The sequence below is a fragment of the Vicugna pacos genome, chromosome 10, assembly GCF_048564905.1.
Source record: "Vicugna pacos chromosome 10, VicPac4, whole genome shotgun sequence".
NCBI classification, from domain to species: domain Eukaryota; kingdom Metazoa; phylum Chordata; class Mammalia; order Artiodactyla; family Camelidae; genus Vicugna; species Vicugna pacos.
In genome coordinates this window covers 30,047,793-30,070,094 of record NC_132996.1, presented here as the reverse complement: position 1 = coordinate 30,070,094, position 22,302 = coordinate 30,047,793, and the positions used below count along the sequence as shown (strand labels likewise).

The window sequence follows — 22,302 nt, the reverse complement described above, 5'->3', positions numbered from 1 at the left end:
AGTCAAGATTTTAAGAGATGATACTCCATTTAGAGTTACTGCAGAACAACGGCCATACTTGCCTGTGCTGTACAGTATATCCTTGTACCGTATTCACTTTACACATAGCAGTTGGTGTCTCTTGGTCCCATATGCACATCTTCTCCCTCCCTCCTTCCTGCTCCTCAGTTTTGCCACCAGTTGTTCCCTGTATCTGTCAGTCTGCTTCTGTTTCGTCATGTAACTTTGATTGAATTTTCAGGCTCCACTTGTAAGTGATAACAAAGAGTATTTGTTGATTACTGTCTGACTTATTTCACTAAGCATAATGGACTTCAGATAACTGATGTTGTTGCAAATGGCAAGACTTCATTCCTTTTGAAGGTAAGTAATATTCCTTTGTGCATATTCCACAACTTCTACACCCATTCACCTGCTCGGAAACTTAGGTTGCTTCCATCTCTTGGCAGTTGTAAATAATACTGCTGTGAACATTGGGGTATATGTGTCTTTTCAAGTTAGTGTTATGCTTTTCTTAGCTATATAAGCTCAGGAGTGGGATTGCTGGATCGTACAGTATTTCACTTTAAATGTTTTGAAGATCCTCCGCACTGTTTCCATTGTGGCTGCACCAATTGAAAGCCCCATCAGCATTGTTCTCAGGTTCCCTTTTGTCCGCATCCTCACCAGCGTTTGTTATTTGCTGATAACCATTTTCCTTGTGATGATAACCAACTAGACATGCGTGAGGTAATAGCTCATTGTGGCTTTGATTTGCAGTTTTCTAATGATTAGCAATGTTGAACATTTTTTCCCGTGCCTTTAGAACTTCTGTGTACCTTGTTTGGAAAAAAGTCTATTCATGTCTCTGGCCCATTTTTTATTGAATTCTTTGGTTTTTTAAAATATTGAGTTGTTTGAGCTGTTCATAAAGTTTAGATATTAACCCCTTAATGATCATAGCATTTGCAAATATTTTCTCCCATTCAGTAAAGTATCTTTTAATCGTGTCCATGATTTGTGCTTCTCAAAATCTTTTACGTTTACTTAGGGACCATTTGTTTTGGGTTTTGCTTCTTTTTGCTTTTCTTTCTTTTGTTTTAGGAGACAGATCGAAAAATATATTGCCAAGGTCTATACCAAGGAGTGTCCTACTTATGGCCACTTCTAGGAGTTTCATGGTTTCAGGGCTTACATTTAGGTCTTTAATCCCTTTTGAGTTTACTCATCTACATGGTGTGAGGAAATGTTCAGTTGTCATTCTCTTGCATGTAGCTGTCCAGTTATCCCAGCACCAAGTATTGAAGAGATTCCAGGACACCTATGGCATTTTACTGAGAAGAGGATTTGGAACTGGGAGCAACTTGGAGATATCTTACTGTTTTCAGCGGAGGGCTTCATTTCTGGGGCCAGGAGTCTCTATTGTAAAGTGAATGCCCCTTGATGTGCAGGTGTTTCTCTGTTGTATACGAAAACTCAGGGCTTCAAATTCTTATATCTGGGTGTTTCATCCTCAACTGGAGGACTGGGCATGCTAGCAAATGAAAAGCCATCATTGTCCCTGGAGAGTCATTTGTCAATAATTCAAGGGTATAGAGTTTTCCTAGTGAGACAGAACCTCAGTCACTGTAGCAATGGGGTGACAAGAAGACAGAGATCAAAGGGAAAATTTAGTTCGATTTCCTTCAGTTTCCATGGATGACTACTAAGCAAAGAATGTGCACATGCGCACGCACATGCACACACACACACACACACACACACACACACACACACACACACACAGTTTTTCATGGCAGGGAGAGCTGGAGTAGTCTTGTCAGCAGCACAGAGGGATCAAGAATCTGGAAAATGAGACGACAGTAAAAACAACCCTTGTGCCTCTTGAAGGCACAAACCAGTTTAATGAGACACTGACACAGGTTATATTTCTCAGTAACTAACAGATCTAATATTTATTGTGAAGATGAGAAGTTTAAATGCTTTATAATTAATAACATTTATCTACTCACAATGATCTTATATATGGTGCAGTTTTTATACCAAGATCATTTTAAGAAAATGAACAGAGTGTTCTAGTACGTTATTAAGGTTTCACTGCTCATATGTGGAGAGACAGGGCTTGAAGTCACATACTCTGGAGACAAAATTCCCACTCTTAGTACATGTTATTTGTGCTATTTTCTCCTTAATTCCTTGGGGAGTAAGGGGCAATATAGGTAATCTGAGACACCACTCAGGATCACACTTTAGTAATGACAAGTAAATACAAGGGCTTTGATAATATATGAAGTTTTTAAGAAGCATCCCTTCCTCTTCTTGGTCAGTGCCAAAGGAAATGAGGCTGTAAAAATTTGCAGAGGTGTTCCATCAGGACTGCTCCTTCTTTGTATGGCAGTAAGCACTTTTTCTTGGGGTATGGAAAATGATGAATTAAGATTTTCTCTTAATCGAGACATGATATTGAACCAAAAAATATGACACAAGGCCAGCTGAATAGCCTAACTGATGATTGAAAAACATTCAAATGGAAAAAAAGTAGATGGAAGAAAGGAAAACGGAGGGATGGTGCAAATGAGCTCAGGCGGGTTAGATGCACGCACAAGAAGAGGCAGGAGAAAGAAGTGGGTGTGAGTGTTAGAAAGTTTAGGAGCCTGGTGAGCACAGAGTCATAGAGGCCTCACATTTCATAAGATTGAAATATGGATACAGTTTCTGTGGAAAGGAACACGAAGAGAATTTATAGATGGGAGACCCGTTGTTTGTGACATTGAAAAATGAGACAGTGCGAGCATCATAGTCTAGGAAAACCCCAATACGCCAGGGAGGAACACTCAGGGAGAGGGGTATCTTTAAGGGATCAGAGGAGGGAGACGGGGCAAATGCGTAATACTGGAAACTCTGTAACCCTATAACACAGTAGCTACATATAGGTTGATACTGCAAGCAAACAGGTTGATAATTTTCATGTTCTTGGGATAAAAGTCTCATAAAATTTCTCTGTCGGTTTTCATCACATACCCCAAGGATCCAGGCACGTTTCTGTGACACATCTACCTCCCAGTAATGTTTTCCTGTTGTAATAAATGGGGAGCCTAGGACACCAGGGTCTTGAAAATCACCATTCAAATATGCATTGGATTGTCCAAAAGTATGCACATAACTCATTCGACTTCCATCCGCAGAAATGACAACATTTGATTTACGCTCTGGAGGAGTCAGGGTCACAGGAACTGTTGAAAAATAACAGCACTGTGAGGGATATGATGTAGTTTTATTTGTGAAGCCGTGGAAGGGATCTTTAGAAGAACTTTAAGGGAAAGAAAATATGTTTGTGTTTGTGTGTGTTGGGAGGGGAGACATGGGTCTTAAAACAGGAGACCTACTAGAAAGTGAAAGACTCTAAAAGTTGATGAAAAGAGGGTGGCTTGATGACACTGTGATTTCTCCTTACCCCAGTAGCGTTGCACATCTCTCAGCTCTGAAATGATAAAAATCGTAATATCAAATGTAATCAAAGACATTAGGACTGAAATACATTTTCTCCCACTTTAGGGGAAGGACTGTTGTGAAGTGGAAAACTGGCGAGAGAGACAATGAACCAGACAGCTGGTCACTCCCCATTAAACATCACCATATTGTCAGCACATAGCATCTGGCCTCCAATGTCTCTATCCCCCCCTGGAAAATTGGAGCCGCTTCCCCATTTTCCGCAGCCATCACAACAATCCCAGAGACGCCCACGTTGGGAAGCACTCCTCACCATTAAACGCTCTGAAAATCTGTCTCAGATCAGGAGCTCGAAACACTCTCCTTTGTCCCTTGGGAAAGGTTTTCGGCTTCTTCAGGGTCAAGGTCTCACACCTAGGGATGATAAAAATTGACCACCACACCTCGGATATTTTATCCCTTGAAAGCCAATGACTTTCTATATTTTCACCCCATAGAGACACTTGAAGGGTCGTTCCTAGAGACCCTGAGAAAGGAGGCAATGGACGCCGGACCTTGGAGCCAGAACAAACGTGCTCATGTCCACTTTCCCAGTTCCTCTGTGTGACCTGAGAAGGTCTTGATCTCTCAGTAGCACAGTTTCTCCCTTTCAAACTGAAATCATTAACCTTTCCCCCTCTCCCTCCTAGAAATCATAGGAAATAATGGACTCAACAAAAGAAAACTTTAGTACCTTAAAAAGTTTAATTGGTGGAAAAGTCATTGCATGGATACGGGTTCCCAGGAAGAAATCACAAAGTGAGCTTGTGAACCTGCCTCCTGGGAGCTTGAGACGTATCATGTATGAGAATATTGTCCAGAGTGTCCCCAAAATTTCACAGGCTGCTCCCCAACAGGACACCCTCAGAATAACTTGAGATTTCAGGTTCTCTGGGAACAAGTAAAAACCCTTCGGAAATAAGACATCATGAACACTAAACTGATAGTGGTCTGAATTTCACGTGTTTGTAAAGAGTTTCATGCTGCCACGTAGGGGTGCAAATTCAGACACAAAGTTGCCACCTTCTCATTCTGGCTTCTAGAGTATGTGACCAAGTTGGATCAATTGTTTGTATCAGGGACAAAATATTCCTGGAGATTTAAGTCTATTTTTGGAAATTTAAACGGAAATATATATAAGACGCTGGTCTCTTCTACACCCAGGGCAGACGTTCAAATGTAAAGGAGTTTTCTCTAGTTCTGGGTGCTTGGCAGATAAAGAAGATCTGACCTTCCCATGACAAGTCAAACACCTGTTAAATATGAGAATCCGAGTTAGATAATGACATACAGTATGAATTAAATATTTGAGGTCACGGGTGTCTGATATTCAAAAGTGTTATCCGTAATACTACTACAGACCCAAACTCTGCAAATTCTCATGACCAAAACTATCTACTATGGAATCTACTCCACTCAGTATTTATAGAACAATCTAGCTATGATTTGTGAACAGAAATTTAAGATAAATGTGCATCCCATTTTTTCTCCCCTGAACACTGTTTTACTCAAATTGGCCACCAGATAACTCCAATGGCTTTTTATTATTTCACAGCCCAAAGGAACCACGTCTGGTCTCCCACACATACCTTTTTATGATGCCATGCACATCCTAGTGAGAAAAGAGAAAACACGAGTCAAGAACCAAGCAGTTCCCCTACTTACAAAGTTTCTTCACGTCCCCACCAGCCCCTGACTGTGGGAACAGAGATTGTCTCAATGTGAGAGCCGGAAAGTAAAGATGAGAGTGAGGTCAGTCATGCCAGAGACTCATGTGATGTTGTCAGGTTCCCAAAAAGGTGAAAAATGCTTTGGCCATTATGAAACAAGAGCATGAAACTTCAATATCAGGAGATGAGACATGTTTATGGGAAAAACAAGAGGCCTGTAAATTTGATGGCCCAGGAGTTGATTTGAATACTTCATGAGGTGATTTGAATACTGTCATTTATTCACTAAAACTGTGAAGTGATGGACTGTTATTTGCCAAGGCTTTGGAGGATCAAAGGTGAATACATAATCCTGATCTCCCCCAAACTATTTATAAGGCTTTTGTTGAGGGTACAAGTAAGCAAAAGGATTAATGTAGGCATTTTTGAGGTCTCTCTCTTCTCAATTTATGCACTGTTAATGACCCCTTCCACTCTCTTAAAATCAGCATGCACATATGTGCAGTTCATTTCCAACTCTTTATTTTTATTCAATTTTGCCTCTTAAATGCATATTATTATATTCAGTAGTGAAACAGCCGCAGGAATCAGTGACATAGAATGTCTAAGATGTTACTCATCATTCACTGACCAAATTGTTTCCCCCCTTATACCCCATTTTCATCATGTTCTCAATACCCACTCACTGCCCTAAAAACTCCAGAATTTACCTGCACTTTGGTCTCTACTGAGTCAGTTTAGTCCAGATCCTTTACAGTTTTTAGCCATCTAACCTTCTTAATCACGACAGATATTGTTTTGCTTGTTTGAACATATATGTACCACTATATTTGATCTCTTTTGCTGAAGACTTACTTAATTCGTGTCACCAAAAAGTAGGACCATAGCTGGGTTTTGGAAAAAAATTCTTTCTGTATTAGGGCTCCTTTGTTGTACATGACAAAACTCAAATACATATAGAATAAGTAAAGAAATGATAAATGATTCTGGGGGAGAGTTACAACTTTACTCAAACTTTAATTATGAAGCTCAAACTTTGTCATCAGAATCAGGTCTCTATCTTTCTCCAGTTCTATTGATTCCCCTTATATTAACTTTATTCTCAGCTCATGAAGGAAACATGAATCGCCTCATATAAACTCTAGAAGAAAAAAGAGCTTCTCCTCCCAGTTACAACAAAAAAATCTGCACGCCTGCAGGCACGAGCCTACACAGGACGAGCAGCCCATGTGGAAAACATCCCTGCGTTGTTTTCGAAAGGAAATGAAGTAGTGCTGAAGGAAGTTCCCATTTTTACTGGAAATAGCTTAGTGTGGTCAGAAGTAGCCCATGATGGGGTAGGAGACATATTGTAATCACTCGAGCAACCGCTAGGAAAAAAGCTTAAAAAAAAATACAGTGAGGAAATAGGACAACTTAAAATTGTATACTTGAAAAATTCGTTTAACACAGAAGAAGCTAGTTAAGGAGAAGGAGAAGAATGAACACTAGAGTAGCCCTATAGAATGCAAATAGGAAAATGGTCAATTTAATCAAAACCATATCAGTAACTGCATTAAATGTCATGCATTAATACCACAACTGAAAGGCAGAGATTGTAGGGCTGGATAAAAAGCAAAGTTCAACTATTGCTATCTATAAGGGACCTATTTTAGATTCAAAGACACAAAAAGGGCAAAAGTAAAAACAGAGAAAAATATACATCATGCAAGCAATAATCAGGAGATAGGTCAAGTGTTTATATAAATAGTAGACAAAATAGACTTTAAGACAATAAGTATTATGTGAGAGTGACAGAGAAATTTTATAATGGCAAAAGGTTCAGTATATCAAAAAGTTATGATGATTGTAAGCGTATATGCACCTAACAGCAGAGCTTCAAAGTACACAAAGTAAAATTAAAAGGGGAAATGGACGATTCAATAATAGTTACACATTTCAAAATCTCACTCTTAATAATGAGAGACTAGCTTATATGGAAACCATCAAATTTATAAACGACATGGACGATACTATCAACCATTCTGACCAAACTAACATCTATAGACCATTTTACCCAATAAGTGTGAATACACAATCTTCTCAAATCTATATAGAAAATTTTCCTGAACATAAAGTTCTTAAGCCATAAACAAGTGTCAATGAACCTAAAAGTTTTAAAGTAATAAAATATATATGTTCTCTGATTACAGCAGAATTAAATTTGAAATCAACAGCAGAAGTAAAACTCATGTGTCACGGAGTATTTTCTAATTAACAACACACTTTAAAATATCCAAAGTTGAACAAAACCAAAAACTGCAAAGGAAGTCTGAGAAGTTGAAATTGAATGAAAATTAAAACTAAACAATCAAAATGTGAGGAATACAACTAAGGACATGCACTTATATCATTAAACACTGTATCAGAAGAGATGGTCTCAAGTCAGCCATCTAAATTCCCACCTCAGAAACCTAAGGAATTGCATATTGAACCAGCACACACACACACACACACACACACACACACACACACACACACAGACACACACACAGAAAACAACAAATGTGAGAGCAGAAGGTAATGAATAAGAAAAGGTTAAAATAGACAAAGTAAATAAAAAATAAGTTTGTTTTTGAAAACAATCAATGAATTGACAAAACATAACTAAACTGACGAGGAAAGAAGTGAAAAAGAAAATCACCAAACTCAGGACTAAAAGAGGGGACACTGCTGTGAATAAAATAGAAATTAATGGGATAATAAAGGATTATTATAATGAACTTTATGCCTATAAATAAGAAAACTGAAAATAGACAATTGCCTACAAAGACATACAAAAACTGACTCAATGACTGTGAAAAATAGAAATAATCCTAATACAGGTAAAATAGTTTAAACCTTTCCTATAAGAAAAAGCCAGAGTGAGATGGCTTCACTAATGAATTCCATTAATATTTAAAGAATAAGTAACAGTCCTTCAAAAATTATCTTCAGAAATAGAGAAAGAGAAAAAAATATCAACACATTGAGAGAAAAAAAAAATCTTGCAGTCAAAAGTGCATTTGTTACTGACTAAGCTGTGTCATGAAGAGCTATCTGACAAATGCTTAAAACTGGATACAGATAATAGGGGCCTCCAGCAAATCACTGAAGACAGTGAATCTTCGCTCCACAGTCACACTTTTGCACTGAACATGGTACATTAAAAAATAAAAATTCCTCTTGTTATTCCTGAATTCAATTCACTCATTCAGATATTCTTATACCCCCCGGACGAGATGCAGGGAAGGGGCACTGCAGGGCCAAAGCAACCTTGGTGACAACACCAGAAAGAACACAACAATACAGAAGAGATGGAAACCTAGGATTCATTTGTCTCAGCTCTCAGATGCTGGGGCTACCTCCCCAGTCTTACCTGCAGCATCTCCACCATTGACCGTTGCAAACGTTGTTCCAGATCTGAGATGAGGTCTCTCACCAACTGGCTCTGCTGGACCACCTCATTCTCAGAGTCCGCCAGGTTACGCAGAATACCTCCTTCCGCATCCTTCAGCTTTTGCAGTTCCTTCTGCTCCTCATCGTTCAGGATAGCTCTCAGTTCTTTAAACTCTGCCTGGACATTTTGTCTCTCATTTTCTATTTGATGCTTCAGGAATGAAACAGAGAGAGAGGAATTAGAACTCTCAGGCTGACACTGGGAACCAGAAAAAGACCTACGTACTCGGGAAGTTCCCACAGGGAGGTGAGACAGGAGGAGGAAAAGAGTTCTTGGGGAAGCTGACTTTTGTCCATCGCTTTTTCACCATCACATTCCAAATTAATGGCCCCAAGTCTGCATTATTTAGGCCTCGCTGAGCCAAAATGGAATCCCTGGGTGTGCTAGGCTTCCACACACGTGTCCAGGATGCTCGTGCCTCCCTGCATTGCTCCCGACCCCCTCCCACAAACCTCTGCCAAAAGTGGAACACTGAGGACAGAACCATCTGCCACTGCCATTTGACAGGAAGGGAACGTGAAATTCACGTGTCATCCTCAGCAGAGAGCCCCTGTGCACGAATACGTCCCTTGGAGTGGCTGTGTTCACTGGGGGTACGTGCACTTCTCAGCCCTCAGCCCTATCAGGGGAAGGATGAACAAAGGGACCAATGAAACGACTTGACTGTCAGGGAACAAAGAGGAAGGTATCTCCTTGAGACTAACATCAAGGTCCTGCCCAGATACCTGTCTAACTCCCTCAGGAAGTGTCCCCACCTACCTTCCAGGTAGTGATCTCTTCTCTGACTTCCGTCTCAAAGTTCTCAGCTTTCTGCTGCTCCTCCCTCAGCCTCTTCAGAATTGCCTGGAGTTTCCCCTGTGAGAAAAGAAGCACACCAGAGTCAAGCTCTGGGCTTGCTCAGCATCACTGCAGAGGATAAATGGGGGAGAAATGGTCGGGTTTCCAGACACTGGAATCCATAGAAATGAGCAATTAGAATCTATGACTTGGGAAAAACCATGAAGTAGTGAATGTGTTCTTTAAGACTCAAGAGATAGAAGACCCAACATCTCACCGACAGAGGACTGATTCTCTTTGTCCTAGAAGAACCCGGATCCTATAGCAAGGGAACGACTTTCACCTTAGCTCACCCAGTGTCCCAGTTAGCCTCTTATTTGGAGTGATAATGAGAGCTTCTCTCTGGCACCAGGTCCCCACCATCCAGCACAAAGTGCGTAAGTATCTACTTCTACCTGAAAGGCTGTGTGCAGGGTTATTGTGTTGTAATCGGGCGGAATACACAGACATGTCCATTGACATCAGAAGGTACGCGCTGGAAGAGAAGCGGCCACGGGCTTTGGGTCTGTGGTGACCAGGTAAATAAGGCCCATTGCCAAGGGGAGATTTCCCCTCAAGTACCGTTTTCTGCCCCGTCTTCCCTCCATTCTGGGCTCGCACCTGGTACTCCTGGGCGACCTCCTCCAAGAGGAACGTGCGGTGACCACGGTGCTCCTGGGACCGCTCGCAAAGCCAGCAAATGACCTTCCCATCCTCCATACAGAAGAGCAGGAGTTTCTCTCCGTGGCGCGCACAGAGATTTCCCTTTTGCTCCACCTCCGGGCTCAGCCTGACCTCCCTGAGCCTCTCCACTATGTTGGCCACAAGCTGGTTAGGCCGCAGGTTCTCAGGCCTGTAACTGAGTCGGCACACAGGGCAGCTGCTCTCCCCTTCTGTGCCAGTCTTGGACTCCTTGTTGTTCGCAGTGATGCAGGCTTGGCAGAACGTGTGGCCACAGTGAAGGCTCCAGGGTTCTGTCAGAAGCTCCAGGCAAATGGGGCAGGTCACCTCCTCCTGTACGTTCATGAAAATTCCTGACGCCATGCCAGCCGCTCCCCTGTTTCCACCCGTCCTGATTTCTAAGGGTTCTCGTACTCACAGATCCCTGCATGATTGGGAATATTGAAAGGCAGCAGAGAAAGGTACAGAGAACGCGGTATTAATTGTGTAGAAATCAAAGAGTGCAAAGACCAAATTATTGAAAGCCAGAAGAAACATACAAAAAAGAAACACAAAAGTGGAAGGAGCTTGCTAACCTGTTAAAAAAGACATTTCATAATAATTTTAAACACTTTACCCTCGGTTCATAATTCTTATTATTTAATTATACTTAACAAAAGGATGATGTGATACTTTTCTACCAAGATTCATGTATAAGCCTGGAATTCTGTCAAGGAGATTGACAGGAGACTAAGCATGTGTGTGTGTGTGTGTCTGTATATGTTGGTGTGTGTATATAAGTATAAGGATGGACGGGATGCAGATGGTATAGGTATACTCATAGGATCACAGAAGTCACATACCTAAAAACATAGAAACACAGGTGAAATGAATGTCAGCCTTGAGAAAAATCCACAAAGTGCTAGGCAAAATCCTTCAGCTAATTCTCCTTGATGGTGACTTACACCCTAGCAACTGGCCTAGTAGCCATAATCAGAAAAATGAGTCTAAACAGAGGATTTAAGACACGATGAACTGGAAATTCACTTGGAATTAATGGCAAATTAAAATTCAGTCACATATACATACATGTAGATGTGAAAAAGCAGATGTAAAAACTACTAGAGATGCATGTTGTTCAGAAATCACATAATGGGGGAAAACAAGGGATTGTCCAAGAATTCCAAATTGTAAACACAAGGGTTGAACTGAAAGCTCAAGCAGAGGAAGGAAACATGGCATGAGAGAGAGGGAAAATGCATTAGGGAGAGGAAATGAGCTGTTCCTGGAACACAGAGCATCTATCATAAGGTCGCAAGTGTCCGTGTGGCTGGTGAGCAGAAAAGTGCTGGCCTTTGGCCGCACAAGAGCTACAGTGACATAAATATGACACTTCCTAAATTACATAACATTTAGGGACCCATTTCCAAGAGCAAGGACCATGACCCATGTTTCCCCGTCAGAGAAGAGTGGGGGCACAGCGAGCTGCGCACTGGAGCTGTGAGCTGTCAGATGGACCCAGCGTGGACCTGGGAGGCTCAGGTGGGATGTCTGCACAGGGGCTCCGGGGAGCGATGATGAGGGGCCGGGTGGTGAAGACAATGGAGGCAGCAGATGGGAGTGAGCGCAGGAGGAGGGAAACGTGCAGGACTGGGGATTGGCTTAGACGTGTGGGAACAAAGGACTAACATCAGGCCTGGGGTCTTTCTTCCTATAAAGACAATGTTGGCTTATTCTTCTCCTAGTGTGTGTGTGTGTGTGTGTGTGTGCTGTTTTTCTGGGAAACCTCCTGGGTTACAACAAAGTGGAGGTTGGCAGCCTTTTAAGGTCACATTATTGACAGGAAAACTATCCTGACCTATAAAGTGCGTTTGGTTAGGAAGGCTTTACACAGAGCTGAAATGGCACAGGGAGGCATAGGTACCGCATTCACAGGGGGGCTGGGACTGGTATGTTCAGATATGTCTCTTTTGGTTCCCTGGAAGCTGCTGCTCATAACCTTTACAAGGTAAGCAGATAAGCCACAGGTTTATGTCCCCTGGGTAGTTTCACACACATATTCACCTAGTCTGGTTCCTTAAACAGCTGAGATAATGGGGATAATGTACCTCCTGGACCACTGTAAGGGCCACCTCCAAGAGCGCACCTGAGCCAGCCATCCAGTGCTGTGTCCCCTGTCCTGAAACTCCCAGCTAAGCTAAGTGAACCTGGCAGTTTATGTCCTATGAGGCTGTGTGCATGCCATGGGTGGTCCAGTCTGGAAACCACTCCTGGTGGTCAGTCAGAGGGAGCATCGCAGAGTGCTAGCAGAGTGATGCTCCTTCTTCAACCTGGACTCAGCATGGCCCGGTGCTCGTAGTCCAGGCTCGGGAGCTCTGTAGCTACTCTAGGCAAATGGGGCCGTGAAGCAATAAACATGTCTTGATGGTTGTCAGCGTTTGATGGGAAAAGAAAGACCGCCAGTATGAAACAAACAATAAGTTTCCCTTTACTCTGCAAAAGGGAGGGAGAAGCTATAAAGCTGCCCAGAGATAAATGTAGACCTGCTGAAACTCCACACTTACGCCATGTTCATCATGCATGAAGAACACTTGATACAGAAGGAGGCTGAAGGTGAACTGTAAATGCAACCCAGATGAAGGTACAGAAACTGAAAATAGCCAAGAGGCCGTGTGCAGTTTGCCAAAGGTGGCAAAGATCTAGCTAATGAGTAACAAGATGAGAGGTAGACATTATATCAGATCATGACTCAAGCTGTTGTCCAAATATGGTGGTGGGCCTCTGTTTATTTCTCATCCCATTCAGGATCCAACCAATGCTGAGATGAGCCAAGAACCTACGGAGGAGGGAGAACAGAGTCTGGATTCTGCCATGGGGTTGCAGAATTTATTTTCCCTGCAGGGCTCCAAGGAGCTACTGTCAAAGCAGCTGCAGCACAACACACACAGAAGGAACAGGTCCTCACACATGAAGGATGACCCCCCCCCACTACCTAAGCAGTGACCCAAGGGCTCCCCAGCAGTCAGGGAGGTGGACGTGGGAACGTGAGTGGCATCTGTCTGATGAAACATCAGGTCACATGGCTGCCATGGTGTCAGCAAGCTTTTCTTCTGACATCTGAGCTCATGTGATTGCAAACTCAATATATCGCAGAGACAACTCCTAAACAAGCTTAAAGGACTTAAAAAGACAATTATTATGTATAAGTCCACAAAGTAAGTTCATGGAAAGAACTTTCTTCTCTTGTGACTGTAGTAAAACAGGTTGTCTAATCACGATAAAGCCACAACTCATGGATGGTATAAGAGAAAACGTTCCTTTTCCCAAATAGAATCAGAAAGGGAAGTCGTGCAATGTTTTACCTTCTAGGCAGTCATCTAATTTTGTTTCACATAAACTCCTGACAACACTAGTAAAATGAAACGTGAAGCAGTAAAGTAATAAATCAGTTCTAAAGTCCTGTAATAATTGGCCTGACTAAAGTGCACTGTGCGAGTTCAAAAGACAACTGTCTAACACCGACTGATGCTGAGAAGGGGTCAAGGAATACACAGCCAAGGGATCATCTGCAGAGTGAACCTTGATGAAGGAAGGTTTGGTCAGATCAGGGGAAGTCGTGGTGAGAAGAGAGATTTGGCCGAGTTAGGTGGGTGCAGCTGTTCTGCCCATAGAACGGAGGAGGGGGAGGAAACACAGAGGCTTCTCTCACATCCTTCCCTTTTGAGTCTCATGATGTTGTTATAATTCTGTTTCTTCTGACATCTTTGTATATCATCAACCCCAGTCAGGTAACTCCTTTGGTTTATTAAAAGTTAGAACAGACGTCCCTTCTGGATGTTCTTCCTAAGTGCCTCTCTTGCTCCCGACCTCTCAGCTGAGCTCTGTTTCTGGGTGACAGTTATGGCTCAGGCAGAGGGGTGAGCAGGTTAGCGACTAAGGAAGTGCAGTGGTTCCCTGGGTCTGGAGGAGAGAACACAGAGAGGCTCAGAGCCTGCCAGCTGTCACAGCACCAGGCTCCTGAGCACAGACAGGCCGAGGTCATGAGAATTTCTCCAGAGTCAGGCAGAAACACTACACTGTTGCTCTGATAAGCATTAAACAATTACGACTAAAAGACCCCTGGGCAATTGTCCTTGTTGAGGGAAAGGACATTCTAGCTCTGAAAAATCAGGTATTCTTGTGTCCTCAGCAAGATGCTTTCAAAATTATAAAATGGGGCGGAGGCGTGTGTAGACTCACCCTGGAGGAACAAACAGTCCCTCCAAGGAACAAGCAAAGCCTTTTACTTCTTCCAACCCCGCTTCTTCTAAGACTCCCCCTGCCCCAGTCTCATCTTCACTCTCAGCAGGAAGCCTGCAGGCCCAGCCTTTTCCCTCTTTAGGATGGCTTTCAGAAAGCAAGTAAAACTCACCAAAGCAGACTCAGTTTCTCTTTCTGTGTCTGTCAAAATCTGCCCGTCACAAACCCTCGAGTATCTTCACTCTCCAGTGCAGAAGTTGTGATTCCTTAGGGAAGGGTGAAGACAGGGCCTGGGCACATGTGTTCAGCATTCACTCACCAAACCAGGGAACTGATCTTCACTAAGAAGATTCCCAGTAGAAGAGAGGGAAGATGAAAGTTCAGTGTTGTGGGTGGAGTACAAGCAGGAAATGAGAAGTGACCTTAGACCAGTGGGAGGCCTCCACATATGATTCCTGGGAAATGACAAGGGTTTTGTACCTGCACTTAGTGGGCCAGGGAATGTATTTTTATTCCTGTCTCATGTGTTCTCATGGCTCTTCAAACTAATCCATGCTTTGAAGAAGTCGGCTAGCCTAAGCCATGTCATATCACATGCATCCACCCTGTCTAGTTTGCTTACAAATGACCTGTCAGGAGGAGAGAGGAAGTTCTCCTTTACCACAGTGAAGACGCCCCACTGAGGGCTCACCTACTGGACGCGCTCTCCTGTCCAGTGTCTTCCAGCTAAACTAAATGAACCCGTCCAGCGTGCACTGTTAAGACACGTTAGAGGAAGTTTCTCCAAATCTGACATTTCTCCGGCGGCCAGTCACAGGGGCTATCACAGAGCGCTAGAACACTGATGCTGCCTTTCAGAACGTGGATTCACTATGGCCAAAATGGTACTTTTCCTAAATAAGCTGCAAGAGATGAAACCCTCGGAGGGATCATTTGTTGGGCAATGTCATCTGACATTGTTTCCCATGTAACGCCTATGATCAACATGAGAAAAATGAATCCAGGGAATTCGTGTGACGGTTATTACTATAAGACAACTAGACTGGTCACTGGGTGCCCAGTTTAGACATTCCTTCTGCGTGTGTCTGTGAAAGTGTTGTTTCCAGTCGAGATTAGAATGGGATCTGTGGACTCAGTAACACAGCTGGCTTTCCGTGGCGTGGATGGGTATCATCCAATTTGTTGAGGCCTGAAAAGAACACAACTGTGCAAGAAGGAAGAACTTGTTCTTTTTGTTCCTGCCTGCCTGCTTCTGCTTCCGCGGGTCTTCTCCCGTCCTGAGACGGACACTTACGTCATAGAGACTCCCGGTCTGAAGCTTCCCGACTTGGACTGAGTTACTGGGTCTGCACCTTGCAGACGGCAGATCTGGAACTTCTCAGCCTCTATGATTATATGAGCCTCCTCCTTATAATAGGGCACCTTCCAATGTATATGATGAGGGTGGATAGCTAGCTAGCTAGCTAATAGATAGAGATTCTATTTCTCTGAAGATCCCTGAGTAATACAGTAATGAAAAATTTCTAAAATTCTCTGTTAAGTGACAGGGCTGAACTATGAGAATAATCCAATGACTCAGCTGAACTGTGCAATTTCTAAAGCTGTGTGCCAAACAGTGTATTTCACCTGCGCACCAGTGATAATATTATGGTAGAGGAATTGCACATGAATAACATAGAGAGCGAGTGTTATTACACTGGAAATCAATGTTTCGAATTATTGTGGTTAAATGCCATATTATAATAGCTGCCATTTATCCTATATGTCAACTGATGAATAGGTTATGATTTTTCCTAGCTGGGCTTGGTTAAGTCCATCTCAAGCTCTGATTAGGATGGATAATATGACTATGGTTAGTATCACGCTTATGCTGACGAATAATGAGATTTGAAATAAACTGATATTGCTGAAAGTTTTTGTCCTGTTCATAGGATTAGGCCTGCTCTTCGTGGATTATGTTTAACTTTGGTCACTCACAAGTGGAATGAGGAAAGTCCTAACTTTATGATAACGGCTACCATTTTGATGGTGGTTACTGTTGTAGTAAATGCTTTGGGAAATTGTTCATTGATTTGAATATACTAAATTAATAATGATAGCAATTATAGGAATGTCGACATGGTAGCTTGTGTTAAAATAATTTGCTCGATGTTTCTGTGGCTCATGGAGTAAGTATTTTTAGTAGGACAGAGATAATAGATAGTATATTTATTCTGAAGCCAATTCAAAATCGTAATCAGTGTGAGCGTATTATTACAATTATGGTTCCTGAGATGATGGTTAGTAGAATGATACTAAAACTATGGGATTTTTTGGCATGGGAAGGCTATAAACCAAGATTTTCTGGATATGGGTTTAGTAGCCTACTTGGTTGACCTTACTCTAGAATATGATATAATATGATACACTGAGAAAGTTGACTTTGTATGGATAGGTTCCATTTCTACAATTCTAAAAATAAAAGGGATTTAACCTACATTATTTATTCAAGTAACTCTTTCGCTAGACAAATTTTTTTCTTACGTTTGTGGCAGAATGCCTGAGGTGATGGTGGGTAGTGAAACATTGCATGTGCACAGAGCAGAGGAAAATTAAGGCAGGCAGAGAAAGGATACTGATGGTGCAGAGATTTACAACAAACAAAACATTAACATTCATTGTTAAAAAGAGGAAATGGGAGAGACAAGAGGAGTAAGTCAATGACAGAAGGATAATGGCTTTTGTAATATTCTGGTTCTGTCTACTTAACACTTTTCTCTAAGTGTTGTGTATTTTTGCAATTTTGTTTTGGTAGGAAAATTCTATCAAGTCTCTTGTAAGAGGGGGTCTAGGGTTCATCCACTCCCTCGGCTTTTGATTGGGAAAGTCTTTATTTTTCCTTCCTATCTGAATGATACCTTTGATGGATAGCGTATTCTTCGGTGATGGTTTTTGCCCTTCACTATTTTGAGAATGTCGTTCCACTCCCTCCTGGCCTGTTGGGTTTCTGCTGAAAAATCTGCTGATGGTCTAACCGAGGTTCCTTTGTATCTGAGCATGCTGTTTACACTTGCTGCCGTTAAAACTGACTTTGTGACAGACTTTTGACAAGTTTAGTATCTTGTGTCCTGGAAAAGGCCTTTTTGCAATGCGGTCATTAAGTGTTCTCTCAGGTGCATGGGCGTGTATATCCAGTTCCTTCCCCAGGTTTGGGGAGCTCACAGCTATTATTTCTTTAAAATCTCTCTGCTCCCTTTTGTCCCTTTGCTCCTTCTGGGATACCCGTTACCCTAATGGTGCCCTTCCTAAAAGAGTCCGATAGTCCTCGGAAATTAACTCATTTTTATGTCTTATTTCTCTCTCCTCTTCTACTCATATCATTTCTAGATTTCAACGTGTGGGCTCATGCATTCCCTCTCCATCTGGTCTGCTCTACTTTCAATGCTTTCTAACGTGTTCTCCTTCCCATTTTTGGTGTTCTTCAGCTCCAGAATTTGTTCGATTCTGTTTTAGAGTTTCATCCTCGTTGGGAAGGTTTTCCTTCAGAACTTTAATTGTATTCCTGAGCTCTTTAGACTGCCTGAGTGAGTTTTGCTGTATCTCTCTGAGTTCTCTATCGGTTAGATCACGGTGCTGTTGAGACTCTTCACAAAGCCAGCAAATGACCTTCGCATCTTCCTTACAGAAGAGCAGGAGTTTCTCTTCATGGTGCGCACAGAGATTTTCCTTGTGCTCCACCTCCGGGCTCATCCTGACCTCCCTGAGCCTCTCCACTATGTTAGCCACAAGCTGGTTAGGCCGCAGGTTCTCAGGTGGTAACTGAGTCGGCACACAGGGCAGCTACTCTCCCCTTCTGTGCCAGTCTTGGACTCCTTGTTGTTCGCAGTGATGCAGGCTTGGCAGAACGTGTGGCCACAATTAAGGCTCCTGGATTGTCAGAAGCTCCAGGCAAATGGGGCAGGTCACCTCCTCATGTATGTTCACCAGGATTCCTGACGCTATGCCAGCCACTCCCCTGTTTCATCCATCCTGATTTCTAAGGGTTCTTGTACTCACAGATTCCTGCATGATTTGGGAATATTAAAAGGGGACAGAGTGAGAAAGGTGGAAGTAAACTGATACCAGCTGTGTAGAAATCATGGGTGGGGCAAGACCAAATTATTGAAGGACGTAAAAGAAAACATGGAGAATAAAGGGAAGAAGTTGCCGACATGTTAAAAAGGACATTTCATGATACTTTTAAACACTTCACTCTTGGTTCATGGTTTATATCACATGGCAAATTCCATCCACCCTTATCTGTGCAATTATTCTTAATATTTATATTTACTAAACAAAGAATGACCTGATTCATTTTTTACCAAGATCCATGTGTGACTCACCTTCTATCCTGCTTTTGTTTCCTGTGCAAAGAAAGAAAGAAAGAAAGAAAGAAAGAAAGGAAGGAAGGAAGGAAGAAAAAAAGTCATCAATATTAAAAGGCTGAAACCACTTATGTGTTTGGGGTTTCAAACCTACTCTTCTCTTAGCAGGAATGATGCCCTACAGATCAATGTGACGCTTTCTTACACTTCAGTAAACTCTCTCATTACTTGTTCTTTTATCCCAAAGACCTGCTCTGATGACTAATTTACACGGTGACCATTGCCAACATTTGCTGTACATTTAGAATGATTTTCCTTATTATCATGACGTAATATATGAAAATGTGTCTGCATTCATCGTAAGAGCAAACCTTTAATCAAATGTGTAAATAGAGACAGTGACTTACAAAAATCAAGTAACTTCACTACACAGAATGGGAATGAATTTAATATATTTGAGGTCTTTCTTCAGAGGCCTTTCTCCTACCCCACTGAGTCAATGAAAAGCAAACAGAGGTGACTTCATTTACCCAGTTAATACCCAGATCAATGGGATGTGTGGAAATGAAGAGATCCAGACTAGGCGGGAGGTCCTGGGAAGTGTTGAATGTGTGAAAGGTGATTTCACCTTAGCCTGGAAATATGTCAGACATTGATAGGAGACTAAAGATGTTTGTGTATGAGCATGATGGGGAGGAAGATGGTATAAGTATACTCATAGGGTCACATGAGTCAGATACCTAAAAACATAGAAATACACATGAAACGAATGTCAGTCTTGAGGGAAAAAGAGCTCAAAATATCAGGCAAGGTCATTCAGTTAGTTATCCTTGACAATGACTTATCTATCAACTGGACTAATATTCATAATCAGAAAAGTGACTCTAAACAGATGTTTTAAGCCACTATGGACTTGATATTTACCTGAAAATTAATAGTAAATAAAAAATCACCTGTATATATACAAAAAAGCAGATGTGACAAATACTGCTAGAAATTTGTACATGTTCAGAAATCAAATAATGGGGGAAAACAAGGGATTGTCCAAGAATTCCAAATTGTAAACACAAGGGTTGAACTGAAAGCTCAAGCAGAGGAAGGAAACATGGCATGAGAGAGAGGGAAAATGCATTAGGGAGAGGAAATGAGCTGTTCCTGGAACACAGAGCATCTGTTCTGAGGTTGCAAGTGTCCCTGTGGCTGGTGAGCAGAAAAGTGCTGGCCTTTGGCCGCACAAGAGCTACAGTGACATAAATATGACACTTCCTAAATTACATAACATTTAGGGACCCATTTCCAAGAGCAAGGACCATGACCCATGTTTCCCCGTCAGAGAAGAGTGGGGGCACAGCGAGCTGCGCACTGGAGCTGTGAGCTGTCAGATGGACCCAGCGTGGACCTGGGAGGCTCAGGTGGGATGTCTGCACAGGGGCTCCGGGGAGCGATGATGAGGGGCCGGGTGGTGAAGACAATGGAGGCAGCAGATGGGAGTGAGCGCAGGAGGAGGGAAACGTGCAGGACTGGGGATTGGCTTAGACGTGTGGGAACAAAGGACTAACATCAGGCCTGGGGTCTTTCTTCCTATAAAGACAATGTTGGCTTATTCTTCTCCTAGTGTGTGTGTGTTTGTGTGTTGTTTTTTCTGGGAAATCCACTGGGTTACAACAAAGCGGAGGTCAGCAACCTTTCAAGATCACATTATTGATAGTACAACTAGCCTGATACATAAAGTGCATTTGGGTAGGAAGAATTTATACAGAACTCTAATGCCACTTGGTAAACACAGACCTCATTTTTCACAGGGAGTTGTGACTCTTATGTCCAAATGTGTCTCTTTCAGGTCCCTGGAAGTTGCTGCTCATGGTCTGTTACAAGGTAATCAATCCTTTGCAGCACTAGGCTTATCTAATCTGTTGTAGTTTCATTTACCCCCATCTGATCTGGTTCCTTAAAAGGCTGAGATGATGGGGATAATGTACATTCTGTACCATTGTAAGGGCCACCTCTGAGAGCTCATCTGATGCTGCCATGTCTAATACTGTGTCTTCTGTCCCACTCTTGGGCATATGTCCAGAGGGAATTTAATTTGAAAAGATACATGCACCACAATGTTCATAGCAGCATTATTTACAATAGCCAAGACATGGAAACAACCTAAAGGTCCATCGACAGATGACTGGATAAAGAAGATGTGGTATATTTATACAATAGAATACTACTCAGCCATAAAAAAGAATAAAATATTGCCATCTGCAGCAATTTGGGTGGACCTGGAGACTGTCATTCTAAGTGAAGTAAGCCAGAAAGAGAAAGAAAAATACCATATGATATCACTTATATGTGGAATCTTAAAAAAAAGACAAATGAACTTATTTGCAAAACAGAAACAGACTCACAGACATAGAAAACAAACATACGGTTACCAGGGAAGAAAGATGGTGGGAAGGGATAAACTGGGAGTCCAAGATTTGCAGATACTAACTACTAACTATTATGCGTATAAAATAGATAAACAGCAAGTTTCTACTGTATAGCACAGGGAACTATATTCAAAATCTTGTAGTAACCTGTAATGAAAAAGACTATGAAAATGAATATATATATATGTATATAAGATTGAATTATTATGCTGTACACCAGAAATTCACACAACATTGTAATCTCACTGTACTTCAATTAAAAAAAAGTTTAAGTAAGTGGTAATTTTTATTAGAATTTAGATGCTTCCAGATGTCCCTTCTAGAAATTCTTCCTATGTGCTTCTCTTGCTCCTGACCTCTCTGCTGAGCTGTTTCTGGGTGGCAGATAAGTCTTAGTGATTTAAGGAATGGCAGTGGTTCCCTGTGTCTGGACAAGAGAACACAGAGAGGCTCAGAGCCTGCCAGCTGTCACAGCACCAGGCTCCTGAGCACAGACGGGCCGAGGTGATGAGGACTGATCTAGAGTCAGGCAGAAACACTGCATTGTCACTCTGATAGAAAGGAAACCACTAGCACTCAAAGACTGCTCTGTTTTTTGTTCCTGTTGTTGACCAAAGGAACTTTCTAGGTCTGAAAAATCAAGGATTCTGGCTGTCCTTAGCAAGGCGCAGTTCAAAATTATAGAAAAGGAAGGAGATGTGGGCAGATTCACCCTGGAGAAATAAACAGTCACTTCAAGAAACAAAGCCTTTCTTTGCTTCTTATCCCCCTTCTAGTAAGACCTCCCCTCTCCTGACTGATCTTCAGTCAGGACTCTTAGCAGGAAGCCTGCAAGCTAGACCTTTTCCCCCCATTAGAATAGCTTCCTGACAACAAATCAGACTCACCCAGGCAGGTTCAGTGTTTCATCTGAGTCTGCAAACTCTGCTTCCCACATCCACTCAACGATCTCCATGGACCAATAGAGAAGTTGTGATTCCTTGGAGAAGACTAAAGGTAGAACCTGGGCAGATGTGTTCAGGATTCACTCACCAAACAAGGGGCCTGAGCGCCACAAAAAGGATTTCCCAGATGAGCTGAGTAAAACTGAAAGTTAAGTCTTGGGGGTGGAGTACAGGCAGGAAAGGAGGAGAGAAACTATGGACCAATGGGAGGCTTCCACACAGGGCCCCACGAAATGACAAGGCTTTTGTGCCTGAGCCTGGTGG

The 22,302-nt window shown here is 42.3% G+C and overlaps 1 protein-coding gene across 5 annotated transcripts; it reads right to left on the bottom strand.

The window, feature by feature from the left end:
* Window positions 1-1,935: 1,935 nt before the first annotated feature.
* On the bottom strand, window positions 1,936-22,151 carry LOC102533904 (tripartite motif-containing protein 5-like). 5 transcript variants are annotated; one of them, XM_072969364.1, is made up of 8 exons: window positions 21,982-22,151; window positions 10,054-10,537; window positions 9,376-9,471; window positions 8,536-8,766; window positions 5,058-5,080; window positions 3,743-3,843; window positions 3,434-3,460; window positions 1,936-3,212 (listed from the first exon to the last, which is right to left on the bottom strand). In XM_072969364.1, the coding sequence occupies exons 2-8, from the start codon at window positions 10,474-10,476 to the stop codon at window positions 2,626-2,628; spliced, it is 1,488 nt and encodes a 495-aa protein (XP_072825465.1). In that variant the 5' UTR covers window positions 10,477-10,537; window positions 21,982-22,151; the 3' UTR covers window positions 1,936-2,625. The 5 variants fall into 5 exon arrangements, 4 of the variants coding, with proteins under 4 accessions (XP_072825465.1, XP_072825467.1, XP_072825466.1 ...); XM_072969366.1 differs by having other exon boundaries at window positions 22,127-22,145; XM_072969365.1 differs by lacking the exon at window positions 21,982-22,151 and adding an exon at window positions 14,504-14,674.
* Window positions 22,152-22,302: the final 151 nt, after the last annotated feature.